The sequence below is a fragment of the Emydura macquarii genome, unplaced genomic scaffold, assembly GCF_026122565.2.
Source record: "Emydura macquarii macquarii isolate MOO-44397 ecotype Brisbane River unplaced genomic scaffold, CSIRO-AGI_Emac_v2 contig_1483, whole genome shotgun sequence".
Taxonomy (NCBI): domain Eukaryota; kingdom Metazoa; phylum Chordata; order Testudines; family Chelidae; genus Emydura; species Emydura macquarii.
The window spans coordinates 19987728-20011039 of NW_027131620.1; the positions used below are offsets into that span (position 1 = coordinate 19987728).

General features: G+C 44.0%; 3 protein-coding genes across 6 annotated transcripts in view; 2 read left to right on the top strand and 1 right to left on the bottom strand.

Annotated features, from left to right (window-relative positions):
- Positions 1-50: 50 nt before the first annotated feature.
- On the bottom strand, positions 51-14384 carry ACTR5 (actin related protein 5). Its single transcript, XM_067554414.1, has 9 exons — positions 13461-14384; positions 12063-12292; positions 10708-10877; positions 9446-9663; positions 8987-9169; positions 5922-6038; positions 3307-3446; positions 2312-2444; positions 51-752 (listed from the first exon to the last, which is right to left on the bottom strand). The coding sequence occupies exons 1-9, from the start codon at positions 14013-14015 to the stop codon at positions 498-500; spliced, it is 2001 nt and encodes a 666-aa protein (XP_067410515.1). The 5' UTR covers positions 14016-14384; the 3' UTR covers positions 51-497.
- Positions 11602-20749, top strand: LOC137157268 (uncharacterized). The gene is made up of 4 exons (XM_067554561.1): positions 11602-11637; positions 13413-13944; positions 18012-18310; positions 19309-20749. The coding sequence occupies exons 1-4, from the start codon at positions 11602-11604 to the stop codon at positions 19540-19542; spliced, it is 1101 nt and encodes a 366-aa protein (XP_067410662.1). The 3' UTR covers positions 19543-20749.
- Positions 20750-22215: 1466 nt separating this feature from the next.
- The window catches only part of ARHGAP40 (Rho GTPase activating protein 40), a 68914-nt gene continuing 67817 nt past the window's right edge, over positions 22216-23312 (top strand). For all 4 annotated transcript variants that reach the window (XM_067554409.1, XM_067554412.1, XM_067554411.1 and 1 more), the window contains exon 1: positions 22216-22727. In XM_067554409.1, coding sequence (XP_067410510.1) covers positions 22420-22727 — 308 coding nt within the window. In that variant the 5' untranslated portion in view covers positions 22216-22419. The remainder of the gene's footprint in view (positions 22728-23312) is intronic.

Genomic DNA, 23312 nt, shown 5'->3' on the forward strand with positions numbered 1-23312 from the left:
CCGCCATCAGTGAAGATGTACCCTTAGGCATTTAAAAAAACCGCACCATAAAAAAGTAAAAAACTTTTTATTTGAAGAATTCTATAAAACATTCAGTAATGCAACTCAAATTCCAAGAGGTTGATCATGTTTTTCATCTGAAATATTTATCTTCTGTACTCACTGGTCTTCATGCATCCTCTTGCACTATTCCTCATAGAATGGATACATAGTCCCATATTCTGGTCTGGCAACATCCAATATGGAGCTGCTGAAAGCTTCCACCTTACAGTGCTATGACAAAGCCAGCTGCTGCACTAGAGACACAGAACAGCTCCCCTTCCTGATTGTTCGAGACAAGCTTGCTACCCAAGGTGCTAAATGCTCTGTGCTAGGCTCAAGATTGCAATAGTAGGCTCCAGTCTGCAGTCCATGTTGAGTTTATTATGCAGGGTAGCAACTATTCCCTTGCTTGGCATGCAGCCTCTTTAACAATGTTTGTGCGGTCCAACTCTCTGCTATGCCTGGTCACAGGGATTGCCTACACTAGCCGCCAGTACTTTGGTGGCTACAGCTTCAGTTGTCCGTGGAGCCTGTTTTGGGAGGCGAATGGGGACGCAGACATTTGAAGCACGGTGCTCCTTGAGATATTCACCCCCTTTTTCTTCGTAATCTTTTCTGGTTATCCAGACTTCTTCATGGTTCATATATTCCAGTGCCCAATCCCTAGCTCCATACCAAGCATCCAGAATGGGATTGGAAGCGAGACGAATCTACAGAGCAGAAAGCACAAAGAAGAGGTCTATCAACATAGGTGAACATTGAAAACAAGAGACTCAGGGAGACAGTGGCCCTATAACTTAGTTCACACAATCGAGTCCACCCACTGCAATATTCCATATACTAAAATGTAAGTGTTTGAGCCAATCCCATTCAATGCTCTGGAAGTCATGGTGGTCAAAGTATTGTTCTTTGGCTCTTAAAGACAAATTCCCAGTGGGTTTGGTGGATCTCTGTGTACATCAAAAATCCCACCTCAGGATTCAGAACAAGTGGAAGCCCCAGGTTAGAACAGTAGGTGGTGGTGTTGCACAGATTAAGTGCATGGCAGAACTGTTTGACAGCCTAGGATTAGAATAGCAGAGAGAGTTAGAATTGCAGATCAAGAGTAAGTAGCGCTCTGTTGGAGAAGCTTGCACTGTATCACCTGCCACTGACATTGCCCTTTTCTAATAGATTCCCAGCACCACCACTGATTCAAGAGATAGCAATGTTAAAGTGATCACATTTATGGCAGGGGCTTCTATAGTGTGGACCACATCTTACTGGGAAGATCATCATCACATAACATCCATGTGGCAATTACAGTAATTGCTTTATAAGGAAAAGTAAGGAGTACTTATAGTGTGCTTAGTTTTTTTATTGGGTAGTTTTTTTGAGAATCAACAGCAGGAAACCAGAAAAGGCAGCACAATGCAACCAGTCAGCTTTCCAGAGCACAATTTAAAACCTGCCAATTTATTCTACATGACTTGTTGGGTACAGTGATCCTGCATTTAATATGATCCAATAGCTGGGAACCTACTTGATTGTGTTCCAAGCACTTCACTCCTTGAAAGCCAACATCCAGCTGTATGGAGCTACAGTGCAATTGGGAATAACAATGCAAGCATGTTGAATATAGTGCACTGAATGGGAGTGCTACCTCATTGATGGCATAGTAAGCCAAATGGGAAGGCAGGCAAGAGAGATTGTTGGCTAGAAAAAAGAGAAAGGAGGAGACTATGTCAAGAGATCATAGAGTGAAGAAGAGAGAACACCAAAAACGGGCACTATGCTGCTCTTAGGAAGCTGGCAGCCCCAAACTCACATTCAGCTACATTCAGCAGAGCATAGCAGCAATAAGGGATTACATGGTTAGAAGGAAGCCACCGTTGGGTACCATATATGCAGAAAAATAGTGAGTGGCATTCAATAGCAACCCTTATTACAACTGCCAAAAACATGGCTGCATCCATGTTTCTGCATTGGCCTCGTCAGTCATATGAAGGACAATGCTATGCACAGTCAAATTGCAAAGCAACAGAAATAAAAGTAATGGACTATGTTACATCAGTCATTTTATACTGTCTATAGACCAGTCTGATATTTAAAAAGTAATGGCAGGTTCTGGGAAAAGCTGGGCACATTGTTTTGAGATGGGTAGGTAAGATCTTGCAAGTGTCATTACAAAAACATACAGGAGACTTAGATTTCCCCCTCAAACTTCTATGCATGTTTTTTAAATGGAATACACTGGATGTGAGCTTGTGCATTTCCACAAATATGGCACCTGAAAAGAAGACTGGAACGGCCTCATTTCAAGTAGCTCCTTCTGGATTCTGGCTTTCAGTCCAGGATACATTGTATTTCCACCAGTGAGGAAGACATTCTGGACAAGCATAGCCTGTTGCTCCTTGGTATACCTGCAGGAAGAAAACCAATGCTTGAACTCTGGGAGCATCTCACTCCGATGAATGAATAGCTATGGAGAATATTGCCGTCTCAGCATCAAGTGAGATTTGATTGGATAGAAGCAGACAGTCCTTGCTTCATGAATATCACACCTGATGCTCATATTTGTTTTCTTGTGGACAGCCAGAAGTTCGCTGAGGTGGCAGAGAAAGTAATTAAAAACAGTTCTTTTGCTGGCTCCCAATCAGAATCCTACATGACCAGAATTCTGTTTATAGTGATTTCAATCCACAGTCCTTTTTGTAGGGCTAGAGCTTCACTCATATTAGATTATTTTTCTGGTCCTACAGTTTTGGGATGACTCAATACTGATACTGAGTAGGGCTTAGCATCTAGTTAGTGTGTCTGTATTCTGATTTGCAAGCCCCTGAGCTATCCTAGTCCTGATTCACTCCAGGTTGTAGTGTCATGATTCAGATTCCTACAAGGGGTTTTGCTGGTAACTGTGTCTACTTACGCTAGCACAGGACTGTTACTTATGTCACTTGTGATGCAGTCCAAATTTGTACCAGAACATGAAGACCATTTCATTAATCCACAGTGCTCCAAGGCCAGCAAAAGAAAAGAGGATTTGAATAACTGTGGTTCAAGAAAGCGGCTGTTTTGATCCAAAGTGTGAGAGCTGAAATTCAAAACTAAGATGAGGATTTTTACAGGAGTTCAGGGGAGTCAGATGCCCATATTAAATTGAATTTTAGTGGGGTTGGATCCTTAATCTGTTTTCAGTTTAGCCTAAGGGAGTTAATAGTATTAATTTAATACCATTTCCTCAAAGCAAAGCCCACTGGAAGCCAAGCAATTTTGCTAACTCACCTGTCCAGGACATACTGCATCGTTTCTGCTATCCCAGCCTGCTCTTCTCCTATCAGAGAGGGTTGGAAGAGAATTTCTGGAACCCTGATTCTCTCCGTACCAAGAAAAAGCTGGTGGTACTCTGCCAGGTTAAACACGGGCTTTAAATATAAAAAAAGACATTTATTATTACCTAACTTTAAAATCACTTTTGTTTTCCACTACGTTTTCCCCACCCCCAAAGTATGCCTCTCTAACTACTATGTTGCGGGACCTGATTACAATACACCAGTCCCCTAACAGTTCACACACAGTTTGACTTGGCAGCATAGACAGGACTAACTCACATTTTACCTGTGTTCTTACAATGCAATAGGGCTTGGCCCTTGCAGGTCTGTAGAACATATTCAATATATGGTTCAGATCTATCTACACTGCAAAGCCAAAGTGTGTTTTAATCATGTTGGGAGACTACAGTGTCAGAGTCAGAATTTAAACGCAGAAGGGACAACCAGATCATCTAGTCTGATCTCCTGGATATCAGAGACCACCAACACCCCCCAGAACAGGCACACACAACCCAACAACTGAAATTAGACCAAAATATCACAGCCATCTGCAGACAAAATTGTTATGTGCCACAGGCAGAGAATCGGATGGACTGAGGTGCACCAGAGCTTGAGGTCCCTGCAATGGCATGGAAATTAAGTGAGGTATACACCGATTATCTGGGCAAGTGACCTGCATAGAGGCTGAAGGTGGCGAACTGTTCTCCCCCCATGTCATATATGGCCATTGGTTAGACCTGGAGCATGTGAACAAAAACTAGCCAGCCAAGCACCTAAGAGACAGAATGCTCGGTACCACCTCAGAGCACCCGTCATGCCCATCCAGTACCCAATCTCCAGCTGTGGCCATCTCTGATGTTTCAGAGGAAGGAGACAAAAAGAACTCAGAATACATTGGGGGGGGGGGGGATCCCTTCCTGACCCATGCATGTGATTGGCTGAAGCCCTGGAGCATGAGATTTTAGGAACAGCAGACAAACCATAAGGGACCCTTCAGGCACCAGTGCTATAATCCATAATCACTATATGCTTTGGTTCCCTTTTTGTTTCCTATTTTCCCAGCAGATTGCTGTTTAAATGGCTTACAAAGACATTAGCTACATAGGGTAAACAGAGGTTTGACAACCAAGCTTTCACTATAGTTCCAATGTAGTTTCAGGCAAGCCAAGTTGTAACATGGTTTGGCCAGCCAGTATGGACAGGGCCAAATCATGTTATAAAGCCAGGCTTCAGCCCAAATAGGCTGCATCTATACTAGAACTTTTTCTTACTGTTACTATTTGAGCCCCAAGGAACTACTGGTTGCCCATACTTTTAAACCACCATGTCGTGTAGGCGTGCCCTAAGCAAGGTTAGAAGTCACATTACTTTGTTATAAGGTCCATCAGGCCTTGTCTATACTAGTGCTCTCACTGTTGGCAGCAACAGTCAAATAAAAAAAAAAAACAAACAAGGCTAATGTAGACAAGCCATAATAGAGAGACATAGGCTAGAACGCAGCTCCAGCCTGTTATGACTACGTTTATCCCCATCCATGCTACCAAGCCAGATTCTACTGTAAAAGTCAGCTAAGCAAGATTGGCCATACCTACAAAGGGCAAATAAAGTCAGTGGTAACAGAGCCATGTCTGCTGCGATCATAGGTAAACATGATTGCTGCCAGCAGAGTTCTAGTGCTGTTTGCCTCACCAACATCGACCTTTTTCTGAGAAAGCTGCTAGCAGAACTCTGCTACAGACTAATAGCCGAGCAGGCTAACAGTCTGTTAGCACCGTTTTATATTAAAGATCTCAGAAAAAAAATCCCTGTCTACATTTGTTGAGGGAAACAATGCCAGAACCCTGCTAGCAAAAGCTACACTGACATACTGCTGTAGCGAACACGTTTGTGTTTCTAGTGTGGACAGGGTTCAAGTAGTAGTAAGAAGCCCAGTCAGCTGAAATGCTAGCAGCCAAGTCTTGCCTGCCTCAAGGACATTTTCATGGAGAATGAAATTAAAGCAACTTCAATGTCTCAAGCTGACAGCAAGGGGACAACCATCAATTCTATTTTTCAAACATTTCATATTTCTCTCTAATGAGCCATTGTTTATAAGAGCCTCTTACAAGCTATAAAACGTTTTTCCTTGCTAGTTTTTATCTTTTTAATGGAGTAAAAAAAGCCACATCAGCTTCTTTTCATTTTGTTTCTTGGCTGTACACCAGTCTCAAATCAGTCAGCTGAAACATGCAAAGTTCCAGTATTCCTCTATTATTTAATTATGGTTGCAGAGGCAAACAGTACATTTCAAAGCATCATTATACTTTTTGAATAAGTATGGGCAGCTACATTAGCGAGGACAAAAATCTCAAGGCCCTTCAATACTGATGTGCCAGAATGTAACTAATCAGCTGTGGTTGGGAAGAAATTTCCTCCATAGTATAACTTCAAGAGGATGATGAACCTTTATCTAATGCATCCAGCATCGGCTGCTATTGATATAGGATAGCAGGCTAGCTGGACAATTGGTCTCAACTGGTAGGGCAATCTCTATGAAGCAAGAAACGTTTATAGGCGTCAAAACATCACCGTGGTAACTGGCTTCTCAACTTCAGGCTGTTCCTCAGCAAATAAAGGCTCAAACTCATGAATGCTTTCCACATCCTCCAGGGACTGTTCACTGCCCAAAGGGTCCAGGTCCAGGGTCTGGGAAAGGAAACCAAGAGGATCAGTTATTTCAGTGACCTCCGCTCTCATGTGCCAGGTCTATAACCGGCTGCAATTCTGATGAAACAACGGCCTGTTAGTGTGATCCTGCCCTACTGCCTGAAACCTCCTCTCTGCTGTATGCTTACACAAGAATGAAAAAAATCTCAGAAGAGAAACCCAAACCAGGGAACAACTTAAAAAAGGAACTGAAAAAGAATACAGATACATGTGAACTAAATTCCATAAAGCCCTCTAACTCCTGATCAAGATGCCAGCTCACACATTAAAGCCTCCTATTCAATAGGCTGACCACCCATTTCTCTGAATCAGCCCCGTTAGAAGAAAGTGTCTGTACTATCTAAAGCCTGCATTAAATCTTATTAAAATAGCTTTTTAAGATGGTTAAAATCTGGTGCATTTCCAGTACTTCCAACTGCTCCATAATCACCACTATTCCCCACCTGGTTTGTGTGGGTATGGAAAACAAACATTTGCTGGCTACACAGCTGCCACACGAGGCTTGGAGTTGCCTCGTTTCAGACAGCAACCATCTGTGTGTATGCGTGCATTGTGCCACGAAGGCCACAAGGACAGTCTGTCAGACACAGGGATGGTCAAGCTTTCAAAGCTCTTTGCTGAGCAATGATACCTTTAGCCATGATCCTAGAGTACTGCCGAGAACTGGGCAAGGAGTTTAGGGTAATTTTAGGGTAATTTATTTATTTCTACAACAAACAGTCTTTTGGTTTGGGGTTTCATTGCCGAGCACTTGGCTTTGCCCGTTGTACACCAGACGGGTTATTTTTAACACTGGTTGTTTGCTCAAAGGGGGAAAAAAAGTGAAGTTTTAAATGGTCTGCTAAGAAATCCTCTTATTCCCTTTTCAACTGGGAAGAGAGGAATCTTCAACAGAAGAGTCTCTCACTCAGAAGTCTCAAAGGACATTCCACGTTTTTGGGAAGAGTCAATTTTAGATGGTGGCTGTTAATTGGAGGTCGGTTAAATGTTTAGACTTTTTTTAAAGACAAAACAAGACAGGAAGAATAAAGAAAACTGAAAAAGATAGGGGACTGTGGGCCAGCTGCTGGACGGCCACAGGAACAGCACATGGCGCACAATGTACTTAACCACTGCTGAATCCTGGCTTTTATTTAAGAGTCTCTCCCTTCCGATCTTTCTGAGTGGATTTTAGGGGCAACTGTTCCCCTCCCCAACAAGCACTCTCAGGCAGAGCATCACTGGAGTCTGTTTTTCACCCTTCCTGTTCAACAAGCATCACACCTGGCAGGATTAATGAAGGAACATAGACTGTGACGTGTTCAGTAAGGCAATGACACCAAGCTCTAAGTCTCCATCACATCTGACCTGTGTGGTGTAGTAAAGAAGTAACCAACTCTCTTGAATTTGGAGCTCAGATGAGGGCTAGCTGGCTGAGATTCAGTCTGGACAAGACTGAGAATGTTAGTGGGTTAGGGAAAAAGTCAGCCAAAGCAATCAGTGAAGCTCCTCTCAGCACCCCCAGCTGAGGAAGTGCAGCCACACAGTGTGCCATCTTTATATTAGCAGATCCTGGGTTGGTTTTGGGTGTGCAGGTAACTGTGACAGTCAAGATCACTTTTTCAGCCATGCATGGTGAGAAGAATGAGACTTTTCTCTCTGATGAAGGGACTGTGCCACAATTATCCACCACTTCATCATCTCAATATTTGATTGCTGCAACATGCTCTAATTTGGACTTTAGCTTTAATTTGGGAGTGGTTTCAAGATAGTGGTTTCAGGCCAATCAATTGGCGTTTCACACCAGCAACACACTACACCTGTGCTCTGGGATCTGCACTGGCCACCAATAAGCCTCTGGGGGAATTCAAGTTGCTAGTTTCAACCTTTATAATCCTAAATGGTTTGGTCACTTGGGTCTACTACTATGCACATACCATGCTGCCGCAGTAGAGTTCAGCAAAGGTACTTGAGATACTTATTGGGTACTTCAGTACTCAGTAAGGAGGGGTTGGAACAAGCCCCTCAACTTGTGGAACTCTGTCTATCCAAAATAGCCTTGTTAACCTTGGAGGCATGCTGTAAGACTTACCAATTTAGGTATGGTTGAAGGGCCTGGATTCTTACTATGTCAGCTGCAATCGAGTTTTATTTTATGATGTCTGTTGACGTGTATTTATTTGTGAGTGGGATGGGAGGTCCATGTTGATATTATTATGGACATTAATTATGTGAAGGTGCCCAGAACATGGGATGGACGCTTTTACTCACATTTAATTAAACTAATAAGTAAAATCAGATGTAATTCCTAAATTTGTTATGGTAGATTGGGCAGGGTGTTGTGCCTGGAGTACAAAGGAGGAGGTGAGTAGGTGGTGCTAAGTGCTGCAAATGGGGATATGTTGTACAATGACACTAAGTTACGGGTGCCGTGTAGGACATATGTTGAAAAGAAAGGAAGAAAACATTGATCTCCTCTGACAGCTCTTGCCCCAATCCCAATTAAGGTACTTTCTCCTCCCCCTCTCCCCCCATCAGCTCTGGGAGGAACCAGGGAAGGGTGGTCATTCCATATAATTGTATAATTTAACTAAGTGTCAAGGCACACAGAGATTGGGATGGCTGATCTGATCTTTACACTGTAGTATAAATCTAGATAGATACCCGAGGGATGCATGAAGCTACTGAGTGCTGAATGCATCAAGGGTTGTGGATTTTAGACGAAGCCACAAAGCCAGCTCCAGACCATCCTGTAACCACGTGGGAAGAGGAGTGAGGAGCAGCAGTGGGGCAGGGCAGCAGTAATCAGATTAATAAGGAGTTGCAGTTTGCTAAAGGGAAGAGTCGTTCAGTCATAAGGATATTCTAGAGAATGGAGATACTTTCAGAATATGTAATTTTGAGTCCATTACATATAGTAACAGAGTAACCTGGTTTCAATGTCATACCTCTGGTTTGCTATCCACAACATCCACTTCAATGCTGACTTCTGCGTGTAGGATCTTCTGCTTGGTTTGTTCAATGGCCAGACTCAACTTGTGGATGTATGATTGGAGTTCCTCTGCAGAGTCCATGTTCAGCTCAACCAAAGCTTTGTGAAACTGATCCATCTGACCATCTTCTAGCAGTTCCTGCAGAAAGATCCCACCATTAAGTAGCTAGTGGTTGCCAATGGTGCAGTACAGTTAGAAATGCAGTGAAAGGCATTGGACATTTCCCCTTGGATGCTGCAGATAACACACAATTCCATCTGTTGTGATGCAGACTTGCTGCCTTAAGAGGGAAACTGCTAAGTCTTCAATGTGCTGTATGTGAAACAGGATCTGGAGACATTCACAGGTCATTAGGGATCTGAGAACAATACCCACCACCCCCAAACACACAGTAAACTTGTCTTCCATGACTACCTGAACATAGAGCAATCTGTCCAGCCTCTCTTGGTCAAGCTGCAGTTTCTCCTCCCGCCGGCGTGCGTTAAGCTCTTGGAGCCTACGTAGTTGCTGCTGTCGCCTCTCCTGCTTCTCCTCTGATGTCAGGGTGCTACCCAGGAGTTTGCTGGAGAAGGGCAGCTGCATCTTGTGCACGTTGTTCTCATAGTACTCAGGAGACCGCCACTTCTGCAGCTCTGTGGGAGTGTTTTGAAAGCACAATGATCTCTTTGTCAGGCTGACACTTTCTCTTGTACACACCCCATTCTGTAAATTCAGACCTTAAAGAACAAAGTAAGAAGCAGCAATCTAGTTGGGACCCTTCCCTACTGTCTAGCCAACCCTCATTCCCTGTTAGCTGCCCCTTCAAAGTAGCATCCACTGAATGTGAGAGCATTAGACTGCATACTCAGTTCAAATGTCTTCCAGTCTGTCTTATTGCACCCTGATCTCCAGAATGCAAGAAGCACAAAATAGAGAAGTGGTGAACAGGTCCTTAGCTCATTCTTAAAGCCCTTCTGCACAGGTTGCAAGTCTCCCTGCATTTCCACAGTCCCTTGCAGCCTCTTTACTGCACAGGATTTTTCTTGAAGAAATATTTTTTAACATACAAAAATATATAAATAAAATTCTTCTAGAAAGTATCCATCCTTCAAATTTATCCTTCTTTGGAAGTTGCCTAGAGTGACTTCTGACTTAGCCACTACATTTTAGGGCCACTTTGATCTACAAAATCTTTGGATCGGTCAGATTCATTCTCTGAAGTGCTAGAAGTCCTCATGTGATAGATGTATATTATGGATACATGAGAAACAGAGACTGAACCAGATCAGAATTGAAACCAAAAAGTCTATTTTCACCCAATGCAAAAGAAAGTAAAGAAATGATAAAAAGTAAAATTTGATTTTAAAATTTTATACATTTGAAATAATCCCAGTTATTATTAACAGAGGGATTTTAAACTAACAATAAAGATGTTTTTAAAAGAGCATATGATTTTAATCTTGATTTTATCTTAAATATTAAGTTTTTGTATTTTGTGGACTCTCCTTTAGAGACTGCTATGAAACTGTTGTCCCACACGTTCTACAAGTTGGACTAATGGATAGGAAGCTATATATAAAGCAGTTAAGACTTCATGTAGACAGAATTATTGTTTTACTGAGATTCAGAGAATGAGGTAGAGGACAGCATTAAGCTTGAATTAAAATTGTGCACTTATGATTTATACCCAGCCTTACCGTCTATATAATCCTCTGCAATATAGCTGTGTTCATGCAGTATTTCCTCCATGCGGCTGAGAGTGATGGCAGCAAAATGCCCAGGGTATTTCAGCTGCAGAAGGCGCTGAAGATACACAGCTGCCTGGCAACCGCCAAGATTGATACGTTTGCAGTTTTTAGCATCCAACCTAACAACTCAAAAAAGACAGAAATGAAACTATGAGGCCCAGAACAAAATATATCTGTTTTAAATCACAAGGTAAGTAATATTGATCATAAGTAAGTAGGCAAATACATAGCAGATCCAACACTTTTGCTACCCCCAACTATAGGCAGTACTCAAAAAGCTTTGTAAGTTTCATTTTTGTTTGCAAAGCCTGACTGGAAGGCTGTTTTGGGGGTTTTATATCAAAGATGATAGCCAAAAATTCTCTATGCCCCCTAGAACCTGGAAATCCCACAGGGTCACACCTCCTATAAAGCAATGGCACTTAAAACAGATACAGCCACATAGTTTCAGCTCCATTAAAAAATGGATGGGGAAAGGGGAGAATAACAGAAAGGGGCAAAATTGAGTAAGAAATGCTTGAATATAAGAGTTGCGGGAGATTAGCAACAGAGAATAGAACACAAAATTAACACAATACGGAAATACCGGGTGTCACTCTGGATTAATCTTCTCACAATGTGCAATCAGCTCGCAGAATCCACAGCCAGAGATTCAGAGTCACCTTGACTAGACTATTTTATGAAAAACACTATGTCTAGCTATGCTGGCTTACATAAGCACAAATTTTCCCTGTACAGCATTGCACAACAGGCCACGTGCATCACGTGAAGAGAGTTTGTCTTTCCCTGAAGCAACAGATATAGGCCACAGGACCACTTATTACAGGAAGGATACTGGAATGCATGGATCAATGGTATGATCAGTATGGCAAAACCCAGGTGAGGGCTTCACAAGTCTGACACAGCCTTTCTGATTGTCCGTCTAAACAATCACATTAAACACACTATCGTATCTAGTATTTTACTAGAGGAAAGATTATTTCGCCCCTTTGTTTTTGAAACATTGATTTACACACTGTAACAATAAAGAAATGCATTGTGTGTATTCCACAAAGACTACACTTCACCCCAGCGTTCAAGTGATATTGCAATTGGAAGGTTGAGCACACCCATCCTTTCTTGTATTTAATATAAATTTGAGTCTGCAAAGAGATCAGATCCCAGCATCTATCTGGGCAAAGACACACATTGCATACTGAGGGAACCTGTTGTATCTGCTGTCTTCACTTCTGTATTCAAAATAAGAGAAGCTGTGCATCACTTTGTAGAAGCCTGTGGCCACTCCTGTGCAGACTGTCACTCACCTGCCCTCTAAGACTGGCAAAATGTGCGTACACTGATAACCAGAAGACACTATTAGACTGTTGCAAGGCCAGCCCTGCCTTTTGTTGTGATAGAAGCTGTACATGCTGTCCACGCCATATGAAACCTTTGGGACCTGGTAACATTCAAACAGGAGCTCCGACATCATTTGTCTCGAATACAGAGGATTGCACACAGCTTCTGTTAAAACGATTGGATGATCAACACAACCCTGCAGCAGAGCCAAGGGACAGAGAAGAGAATTATGATCATGTGATCAAACACATACAGGACGGACACATTTTTTCCCCATTTCTAGTTATTCTGCATATAGAACTTAAAGAAATGAAATGTACTTTCACTATCTGTATCAATCTTTTATTAGCCAACCTCATCCCTCAAATGCTCCTGGGTACCAGCAACAGCTCCAAGCAAGACAGAACAATGAATGGCATGCATTCTGTATAGACTACTATATAAATCAGGGTTAAGTGACACAGTAGTAAAAGTACCTAAACCCTGTCTACACTATAGCTTCCATCATTACTTCAGCTAGTAGAGAATCATGGGGTGGGTCCTAATTTTAGGAAGAAAAGGGATATTTTTTAAGCAAAGTGACTTACTGTCCAACTCCTATTTCCAAAAGTGACTTAGGAACCTACATCTCACTGAAAGTGAGTGGGACATAGGCTCCTTCCATAGGCTTTACCCAAGGCCTAAAAGGGCTGACATTTTTGTACGCAATATGACAAAGGACTTCCCATTATGATGCCTACAAATGGAAATCCTAATGCAATCTGGTATATAAAACAGACAGCTAGGTCAATGAGGGATGGTCACTTAGCTAGACGCTTCTCAAATCTCTTTGCTAGAGGCTGGCTATAAGCAACTTTTCTCAACCAAGAGCAGAGCCCCACTGAAGTCAATGTCCCACTCCTGGCGCAGTTCTCACTGCAGGACGGAGCCCACCGCTTCGTTTTACAACGAAGAACCCAAGACACCGGACACAGTCAGAACACAGCCACTAAAGGGAAAGCTAGAAGAGCCTTGGGACTTCCTACCATATAACCCGCACCCGGTTCCGTACCGTAACACGGCTCGCGGGGTGACACGGCTACGCGACAACTCCCCGTTTCCCTCCGTTATTGCTCACCCCCAAACTCTGTCTCACCCCAAGCGCTTCACCCTCCCTGACCCAGGTCCCCCCAGTCAATACCCAGCACCGATTTACACCCCCGCCGCCCCCCAAAAAACAGCGCTACCAGGAAACTCTTCTCTCCTTCCTGGATCCTCCTTCCCCCCCCCCCCCCATCCTGGCCCCTCACGCCTCTGCCCAGACTCCATCCCCCCAGGGTTTCCGAGTCCTCTGCCCCGCGGCCCCCACCCCGGGCGGCAGGTACCTGCGAGGAGACGCCCAGGCGCTGGAAGACGTGGTCAAACAGCAGCTCCTGCAGCTCCAGCTGCACCGGCACGTTGCGGTCGAAGGGCGAGCGGAGGAGCCAGCGCAGCGGCTCGGGGCTGCCCAGGTCGTTGCCCACCTGGGTCTCGGCGCCAGCCCCGCCTCGGGCCCCCCGGCTACGGGCCGCCAGCGAGCGGAATCGGAGCAGCGGCTCCGCGGGCATCTCGGGGTCCGGGCAGGCCCAGCCGGCCCGCGCCTGGAACGAGCCGTTGTCGATCACCAGCGGCACCGGGTGCGGCGAGCGCACGGCCGGGCTAGGCCCCAGCACCGGGTCCGGCAGCCAGCGAGTATCGCGGAACTGGAACACCCGCTCCCCTGCCGCCGCCGCCATCGCGGGCCTGCGGCCAGCCAGGAACAGGAGCCCGGCACCAGCGTTCCGCTTCCGGGCCGGGGTGGAGCTCAGCGGGCAGCGCTGCAGAGCTTGTGTGAGTATGAAGGGAGCCTTGGCGTGGGCAGCTGCCGACACTCTTTGTGGAGGGTTAGCTGCTTTGTACATGGGCCTCCGCTGCCTTAGTCCAGCTTGTAGAGCATAAAATAGAGCGAACACCTTAAAGAAAGGGTTAGCGAGATAAAAGCCAGGTGCTATTTTTAAACGTCTTTAAAATCTCCCTCTGGCTAGTACCTAGGGTTATTTCGCATGGAGAAAGTTTTTGTTAAAAGTCACATTTTACTTTTGATCGTTGCTGTTTGCACTGGGTGTCGGTAGACGGGTCAGTTTCACTTCTGTGTCTGCTCTGGTTCTTTCTTGCTTGTGTCGTGTGTTAGGGTTTCTAGCATTTCACAGACTGAATCTGACAAACCGGAAGATTTTGTATATCAAAGGGGCCCTAAAATGTAGTGGCTAAGCTAGAAGTCACTCTAGGCAGCTTTCCATAAAGGATAATTAATTCTAATGATGGATACTTTCTTGAAGAATATATATAAAGAAAGAGTTCAGTGGGGTTTAATGGGACCGCCTACAAGAAGCAACAATTCAGTATTGGAAGGACACACCTGGTCAAACTGCACTTATATACACCCTTTCATCTGACATTTTCCCCAGTGCTATACAAACAATTAATTAAGCAACACAACCCCCCTGTGAGATGAGTGGTTAGTAGTGGTTTTATCTCACTGATGGAGAAACACACAGAGATAAGTTAAATTATTTTTCCACCATTGCACCATAGGTCAATGAAAAAGATAGGTCTTGTTTCCTGATATTCCTTCTCTAATCTCCACCAAACTCTCTTGTGAATTCCCTTTCTTAAGAGGGGAAAAAAGAAAAAGAAAAAGAATAGGTAAAGAGTTAAGGGACAGTGACCTCACTGACTAATATACCTGTCAAGAAAAGAAAGATTACAAAGGGATTCAAACATACTGAGATGGTTAAACAAATAGAATATATATATATATATATATATATATATATATATGGAAAATTACTTATTGCTCATCTCAGCTGACATAAGAACTTTTAAACAAATACAAGTTATCTTCTTTAGCCCTCTCTGTAGGTTTGATTCTGATTGCAGTGATTTCTGTCCTTGGAAAGTGTGCTAGTCCCCTTGTTTTTGACCATCATTAAAGTGCTTTGTCTATTTTTTTTACAGTAGGCATGGAAGTACTGTTAATTATTATATTTTATGGGCTTTGGAGGGCTCCTAATGTATTACTATCTTCTAATTGCCAATATAAGGAGGAGCAATTAAACTAGATTTTTTCCAGTTTATTTTTCTCATCCTGCCCTTAATCCTTTTTGTTTCCTTCCTCAGTGGGATAGGGATTGTCCCTCATACTAGCTAAGCTGAGAATGACAGCATAGTCTTCTTGTGACACACACTGTGATGCTACCAAAAGGTAGCTACTGAAGCAGAATAAGCAACTGGTTTAGGCTTAGTTTGACCTGAAACTAGCTATGAGGTATCCTCTGGTTCCTTTGGTGAATGATTTGACCTTTCCTCTTCTCTTTTTTTGGTTTTGTTTGCCATTTGGGTTGTTGTTGATCCTATTGATTCTCTGGCTTCATCTTTTACTTAATGAAGGTAAGTTTTGCTATCAGATAGATAAATCCTTTTGTATAAAGGCTTTAAGTATTAGCTTTCCTTTTAAAGCACTCTACTAGCTATTTTTAGGCTAATGCAGCTTGTCTTCTAAAGAAACTAAATGCTTTCTCAGTGCAGTAAATTGTAAAATCAAGCTCAGTATAAGATGTTTTATCCGTTAAAGAATGTCTAGCTTGAAGGACCTGTTATTATTGCAGGGTTGATGGATTTTCTTTTTTAATTTTTCTTTGAAAAGCAATGCTTTAACTTAAAGTTGTGGAAGAGTGTTTTGTGGACTTTAAATAAAAGCTTCCCCCCTCCTCGCCCCTTTTGGTGAAATCTCAGATACCCAATAATTTGAGATGACTCCATAGTATTTACCCTTCTCCTTCTCAGTCACTTATGATATTGTTTAGGTGTGCCAGCACTGATGCCTTGTCCAATAGTACAAGGACTGAAAGGAAGCTTTTGCAACTGAGAAAAGTGTTTGTTTTAATTTATTGATGTGTTTTCCTTCTCTTTGTGATTTCCCTCCTGCCCCCGGTATTTCTCCACCTTCCCATGTGTCACCAGCTAATAACAGGCTTGCTGATGTCCCCAAAAGGATAAGGCATTGTTAGTTCTAACCTTGGAGTGTAATTGACTGGATTAGAGCACAGGAATCAATTCTAGGCTCAGAAACAGTGATTCTCCCTTGAAGTCAATGAGAATAAAATCTAATGTAAAACATGTCTTCAGCTCAAATTGATGCAATTTGCTTTTCTTTCAGTTGTGTAGGGCTCAGTCCTGTAGTGGGTTCCATAGGAGTAGTGAGAATGGACTTTACAGGACAGTCTAGCACTGGAATGAGAAGTACTGGTAGCTAAGGAGGATGATAGTCGCCAAGCTTCCTTTATCCCCTCACGTATGTGCACAGACACCCTCACGTTACATTTTGACTTGGAGTCCCCCTTCTCAGAAGCTAAGATCCACCACTTCATTGAGCTGTAGATGCAGATTTACTGAGGGAGGAACCTGAGAATTTTTGGATCCCATGGCTAGATTGCTCTGGGACAAAGACTACAGAACTACTATTGTCTTGGTCAAACCAGGGGACAACCATATTTCAGTGGTCACTGGTTACCATGTAACCTGCTACATGTGTCCTGAAGCTTACTGTTATGGATAATGTAACTGAACCCTGAGGGTGATTCAAAGGTTCAAGGCTTAGGGGTGATGGTAGCAGAAAGGTACCTGGGTGGAATGGAAATGCTGCTGAGGGAATGGCCTACCTATTCCTACCCATGAAGAGTGAAACAGTGCTCCAAACTCTCCAGTTTCTGTATATCATAATTCTACTACAATCCATGTATTAAGTATCTTTGTGTATTATCCTTTACATAGGCAAAATAATTCAAAGATATAGTATCTTGGCGAAGTTTGTGGCAGAGCTGGGAATTTAACCTGGCTCTCTCAACACCTCATCACTGCACCATTCTTCTTCTCTACCTTAACAGCATTTACATTCAGAATTTCTGGTACTGGAATAACCATCATTAGTGCCAAACTGCAAGCACTTAAGCACATGCTTTAAACACGAGTAATTCTGTTGAAGTTAGTGGGACTATGCTATATGTGCTGCAGCTGCACTGCTGTAGTGGTTGTGGTGGACACACTCTAAGCTGACAGGAGAGAGCTCTCCCATCGGCTTAATAATTCCTGCCTCAACGAGAAGTGGTCGTTATGTTGGTGTGGAAGCTCTCCCACCGACATAGCACTGTCCACACCAGTGCTTTAGGTTGGTATAACTTACATCACTTAGGGATGTGGATTATTCAGATCCCCAAGCGATGTAAATTATACTGAAATACCCTATAGTGTAGACAAGGGCTCAGTGTTTGCAGGACTGAGGCCTTAAAGTGTAGTTCTGTACTGAAAAGTGGCTATGTAAAATGGCCCTCCTCTTAATCTCTGCCTGATCTTTTCAGTCATATCAGCTTAACTAGCATGGGGTGGGATATTTCATGTGATTTTACAGCAGTTAACTTTGGGGTCAGCACAACGGTGGGAGAGTGAGATGGACTCTATGTCTACTCATACTTCAAGAGAATTGCCCACTAAGCTCCAGTGGTTTCATTTGTTCAGTCTCATAGTAATAGGGCTGTACAAGTGTATGAGAGCCTAGTTTGGCTTCCAAAACCTCCACTATGAGTGGAAGGATGTGCTAGCGGTAAGGAACCCAACTTGACTCTCAGACCCCAAGTTGAACTTGTAGGACTAGCAGATAGTGGGGGAAAACAAATCTCTAACTAGTAACCTGAACACATTTGAAATAGAAATCACTGGAACACGGTACATGTGGAATCCCACAACTTTCTAGAGTCATGTTTCATAACAGAGCCATGCTTTAAATTCAGCTGCTGTACACTTTTCCCCCACCCCAGCCCCCTGCAGTTACTTTACATTTAACTTAAAAAAATTGTTTTCAGCCCAGTTGCCCTGTGCCAAAGAAATAAAGAAGCCATCTTCTGATCAGTCTGATGATAATGCAGACCCTAAATCTGAGAATGAGTCCACGGGGAATAAAAGCCAGAGTGAGGTATCTGCTATGGAGTTCGAAAAGGAGATGGGGATGAAGGCCCGTACGGGGCCTAAACCAGCTTCTCTGAGTTCAAAACCAAGAGTCCACAGGAAAGGTCTTTTTACTGCAATCTCGGACAATCTGTCGTGGGCCCAGGGGACAAGGCCATGTCGCTTTGAGAAGAATGTCCTGTCTAATACCATAACGGTGAGTGGAGCAGCCATAGCAGCTCTTTACGTGAGGGATGTTTTTGTGAGTGTCTCATGCCTGTCTCTTCCTTCCCCACCACCTCAGCCCAACTCAGATTCTGATTGTTTAATCAACAGGGCAGAAAATAGCAATTATTTTTGTCTGTCCGGTACCAATCTCTTCCCCATTTGCAGTGGCTCCTGTTCTGGGTAGTAGTTAAAGGTGCTGTGTAAGGCACACATGAGTGCCTTTAGATATTAAAAAATATCCTGAGCATTGCAGAACTACTACAGTTCAAAAGGCAGACACAGCACCTCAACAGTAACTTTCATTGTTTTAGTTAGGGATTTGATTCAGCTAAACGGGTTCTCTCTACTGTGTATACAAACTCCCTTTGATGTGTCAACATGTAACTTTTGTGTGTATTGATAATATAGTTTTAAAAGCTGTTCCAGACCCCAAATAATGGGATACGTGTAAATCTAAAAATTACAAATACATCCTCTGCCTTCAGAAATTATTTTGCCCTCTTCACTTACTTGAGAAGACCTGAATTCAGAATTCTTCAGTTTCCTTGCTGCTGTTGAAGTCACAAGCATCTAACTCAGAGCACAGAATGCAGTGTTAACCTGTTCTCTAAGTATTTATGACATCATCCATTCCTGTGTGGTCTTGACATGTCAGTAAAGTTGGAAATATCTTTCAAATGCTATAAAACCTGTTATAATGTACATACAGAATATAAATCTTCTATTGATCTTGACTTTTGTGTGTTGATCCTGCAGGTGGATATCCAGTGACTTCAATGGGGCTCTGCAGGGGTCTATCTATGTAGTTTGGGGACTGGAGATTTAGATCAGTTCCTTGCTATGTGCCAGGTGTGCTGGGGACAGTGTGTTGGGGGGAGAACCAGATGCTCATGGTGGTCTTACACCTTTTACGTCCCACTGGAAATGCCATCAGTTTAAAGAATGTCTTCACCAGGAAAAATCTCTTTCCCCCCTTTTTCCCGCTAGCTACTGTGCACCCTGCTTCTTTCTCTCATCTGGAACTTTGGCTGCCAATTGTTCGAGATCTCTAATGTCCTGAGGATTCAGCTGCTGCCATCAACTCTGGTTATCTACACAGCTCAACTTTTCACCCTGCTGAGTGAAAAAGCTTTGAAAGTCTTGGATGCCCTGAGACAAGAAATCAGAGGGCTGTCTGCTTCATTCACTGGGAGGAGATATAAGAAAACTGAAGCAAAGTGAGGCCACAATATGCATGGTGGAGCTGAACTGGAGAACTACATTGGTGTGCAAATAAAAAAAGTGGGATGTTGCTACCAGCAGTAATCTATTCAATGTCAGTGAGAGCTGATAGGCTGGAGCAGAGTCTTAAGAATTCTTTAATCTTGACTATGTGTTCTTTTGTTTTTGTTTGTTTTTTCTTTTTTTAAATCTGGATTCTAGTGGATTAGCAGCCAGACGTCACCACGACTGGCTTCCATATAAATAGACCAAAGTACTGTCAGTTGACTGACACCTTTTCCCAGCACTAACCTCTCATTTCAAACACTTAGAGCAATGAATGTCAGTTAACTATTCAAGCACCAGTGATGCTCCAAAGACATAGACAATAACTGTTCAGGTTCCAATCAGCCCATTGTTTTTCTGGTCTCTAACTTGTAAGACCCCAAATGCTGAAGATTAGCAGATTTTTCAGTTCTCAGCTCCTGAGAAATGAAGCAAACCTACCTTAGATTGCTAGTGGCTTAATTGCTGCAAAATATACAGTCATTGGGCACAAGACTTCTCTACTCCTGCCCAGTGTTCCTGGTGCATCCTTTTTAAGCACTTAACATCTTGTGTATATGATGCCAGATTGTGCCCCAAAGGGGTACATTTGTACTCAGAAACTTAAATTGGCTCTACTAGGTGCAGGAACTGTAGTATATGGCTGATGGAAATGAGAGCAGCCACTGGTTTGTGCCCGAAGGGAATACCTGATAGACACATTATGAGCAGAAGGGTCACTGACTGTTGCATTGGGTTCAGTAAGTTCCTTACACATTTTTAAATGGTCAGCACATCACAACCACACACAGGCTATGCCACTGTTCTGCAGTGAAAGGGTCAACATAGTTTGAAAGAATTTTGAAAATCTTTTCTAGAGAAGTTCTGTAAATATGTTGACTTGCATAGAAGTTCATGAAAGGACTGCAGAATGATTGTACTGTACTAACCTATGCTATTTTTGCAGCATGTCTTGTATGTTGCCTTCCCCTAGGCCATTTATAAAAACCAGATACTGCATTTCGTGGGACTTCTCCGGTTGCTAAATTCTAAATAAAGCATGTGGCAAACTGCAGAAGAATGAATAAATGGTTTACTTAAGAAGAGTTTACTTGTCATTCCTCAGATGGCTGGGGCTAATTAAAACTGCCCTGATATCCACATCTGAAAGGGCTGGGATGGTTCTCATTTTAGAACACTCCTATGATGATGAGTAAAAGATTTTGTCTCACAGTTTGAGCATGCTAAATCAGTGCAGTCACAGTGGAACATGTGACTGGAAGAAGGTCTGTTCTCTTTCCAGTTCAGAGGCGTGTATGTACCAGTCACTGGCTTGGCAGGTGTCTGACACTACCACAGCGTCAGGAGAATGGGCCAATTTAAATATTTAAGATAGCTGTCAGTGGATTGGAACAGCCTGTTGCTATTTTTAATGTGAGCTGTAGGTTCTAGGTACAACAGGGTTCGTCTGAGCTTTCCTGAGCTTTAAATGACTGTGACATTTCTCTCTCCTTGAAGTAGTAAGTGAAACATACAAAAAGGATTAGGAACTCAAATGCACCCATACAGATTTGAGCCCTAACAGCTCACAGAAGACTAAAGCAACATGTATGTCCTTTCCCTTGGAATTTCAACCTTATTCTTCCGAAGAGCTCAGAATCAACTCCTGTCTGCTCCAGTGGAACATGAGCCAGTCAGAGGTAGAAGGAATAGAAGGTTATACTCCCGTTTCTTCCAATTTAAATGTATATATTCTTCCATTCCTTTTAGCTCTTACTGGTTCATGTTCTACTGAAGCAGTAGAAAAGTATTGGTAAAGAGCTCTTCCCTATTACAAGAATATTCCTGAGTCCTGTATACCTCTAGTTATTTGAACAGTAGCTTCATCTGACCACAGAAATAAGACCACAGAATAACATATAGCTTTGAAATAATCATATGAAATTGGAAGTCCCTCTAAGAGCAGGGTATGATTTGCAATGATCTACTGGTTTTGAACCTTATAGCCAAGGCTTTCCAGAGGTAGAAGAAGCATAGATTCAGATAAGTGAGTTCGCATAAGTCTTTATTATAAAGATGACCTTAGTACACTCACTTCCATTTACTGCATTTTGCAAAATTCATATGAGTGAGATGAGTACCTTTAATCCAGTACTTCACCCTAGCTAACTAATTATTTTCCCTTATCCCAACCACTCGAGCTCCGCCCACAAAACATTAATTTGCAATGGGAACCAGAAACTATAAAATACATAAGAAGCAGAGTACTCATCCCATATATTAATTATTTTTGCTCAGATGGGCATAGGAATGAAGGATGGCTGGTAAAGACAGTTTCTCCACTACGTTATCCTGCAATAGTGCAAATCAAGGGAGATAACAAATGATATCTTTGCACCTTGAAGGCTTTCATCCTGCAAACCCTGAAACAAGCTTAAATGGTTGGAGGCTCAAGATGAATATTTCTGCAGTAGCAATCCTAGATTCAAGGCCCGAGAAGCTGCTAGGTGCCCTGAGTCAGCCCCCCGAAGTCGTAATTAGCACCATCCTCAGGTGGGGGGGGGCCTAAAAGAAGTTCGTAGGCGGCCCGCTCGCTGTGTCCTAAAGCTGCAGAGAGAACACTTCCGTCGCTTTACACGACGAAGATGTAGTTACTTCTGCAGCCAAGCTGGTTTTGCAGGACCCGATCTCCCTTCACGCTTCATTGAGTTGTTTGTTTTGTTTTTTAAACCCAAAGCAAGGCAGCGGCATCCCTCTTCCAACCTTCCCCACTAGTCCCTCTTAACGAGCGTGTCTCAGCTCCCTAGCCGCCAGGGATGGCTGGTCGCAGGAGAAAGGGGCAGCAAGCCGACGATGGAGAGCAGCTTTTCTTACTCTGCCCCCAGAAAGGGTCAGCCCGGCTTCTCCGTCCCCCCGCCTCCTAGGATCGCCCCGCCTTTGCCTGGGTCGTGCCTTGGGCTCCCTCGGCTTAGCTGGCTCCACCCCTTCCCCCCTCGCTCTGGCTTCTCCCTGCAGCCCGGCTCCTTTCAAACCCGACCAGCCTCCGCTCTCCTTCCAGGCGCCAGCACTTGGAAGCGCTGGGGACAGTCGCGCTGCGGGATCCAGTCCGAGCTGGGGGTTCGCGCTCTCCCCACGCAGGGCTCCCCGCGGCGGCGGAGCAGGTAGGAGGCGAGGCCGTTGGCTGGGGGAGCGATGATGTCTTTGTGTCTCCAACCGCGGCTGCGGAGTCCGAAGGGGGAGCCGGGGACGCCGCCCGCCGGGTCTGGTTGCGCTGCAGCTCCGGAGAGGGGAGCGCGGCGGGGCTCGGACGGGAAGCTGCGCCTCTCGCCAGGGCATTGCCGGCGAGGCAGGGACGCTCTGGTTGCCGGGCGGGCGGGGGCTGCTCTGGCTGTCCAGCGGTGAGAGGTTTGACTTGTCCCCGTGGCTGGAATATGCTCGAGGGCCCGCCCTCGGGTTAACAGACCCCAGGAGTGATGCGGGGGGAGGGATCTGGGCTCTGCAGCACCCGACAATCCCCAGCGGGAAACCTTCCCCGCCCCCCGTCCCGTGCACGGCCCTGCACAGCACGGCCTTGTTCTGGGCACGGCTGTGGCGCTGATTGGGGACATGGCAATGGGGCAAATGTTTCCAACAAGTGCGTCTATGAGTGGGACCGCATTAGTCCAGCCCTTAGGGGCGAGTAAAAAGTTCTGGGCTAGGAGACACATTCTGCCCCTCCACACCTACTTTTTTCTCTCTCCCTCGCG

Excerpts from the sequence above, each read along its gene's own strand:
- LOC137157268 (XM_067554561.1), top strand. The coding sequence starts at position 11,602 with ATGGATCAATGGTATGATCAGTATGGCAAAACCCAG. Across the intron at positions 11,638-13,412 it reads ATCAGTATGGCAAAACCCAG|GGTTTCCGAGTCCTCTGCCC; the intron begins GTGAGGGCTTCA and ends CCATCCCCCCAG. Across the intron at positions 13,945-18,011 it reads GGCAGCGCTGCAGAGCTTGT|CCCAGTTGCCCTGTGCCAAA; the intron begins GTGAGTATGAAG and ends AATTGTTTTCAG.
- ACTR5 (XM_067554414.1), bottom strand. The coding sequence starts at position 14,015 with ATGTACAAAGCAGCTAACCCTCCACAAAGAGTGTCGGCAGCTGCCCAC. Across the intron at positions 12,293-13,460 it reads GCCTGGGCGTCTCCTCGCAG|GGTTGTGTTGATCATCCAAT; the intron begins GTACCTGCCGCC and ends GCTCTGCTGCAG. Across the intron at positions 10,878-12,062 it reads TTGCCAGTCTTAGAGGGCAG|GTTGGATGCTAAAAACTGCA; the intron begins GTGAGTGACAGT and ends TTGAGTTGTTAG.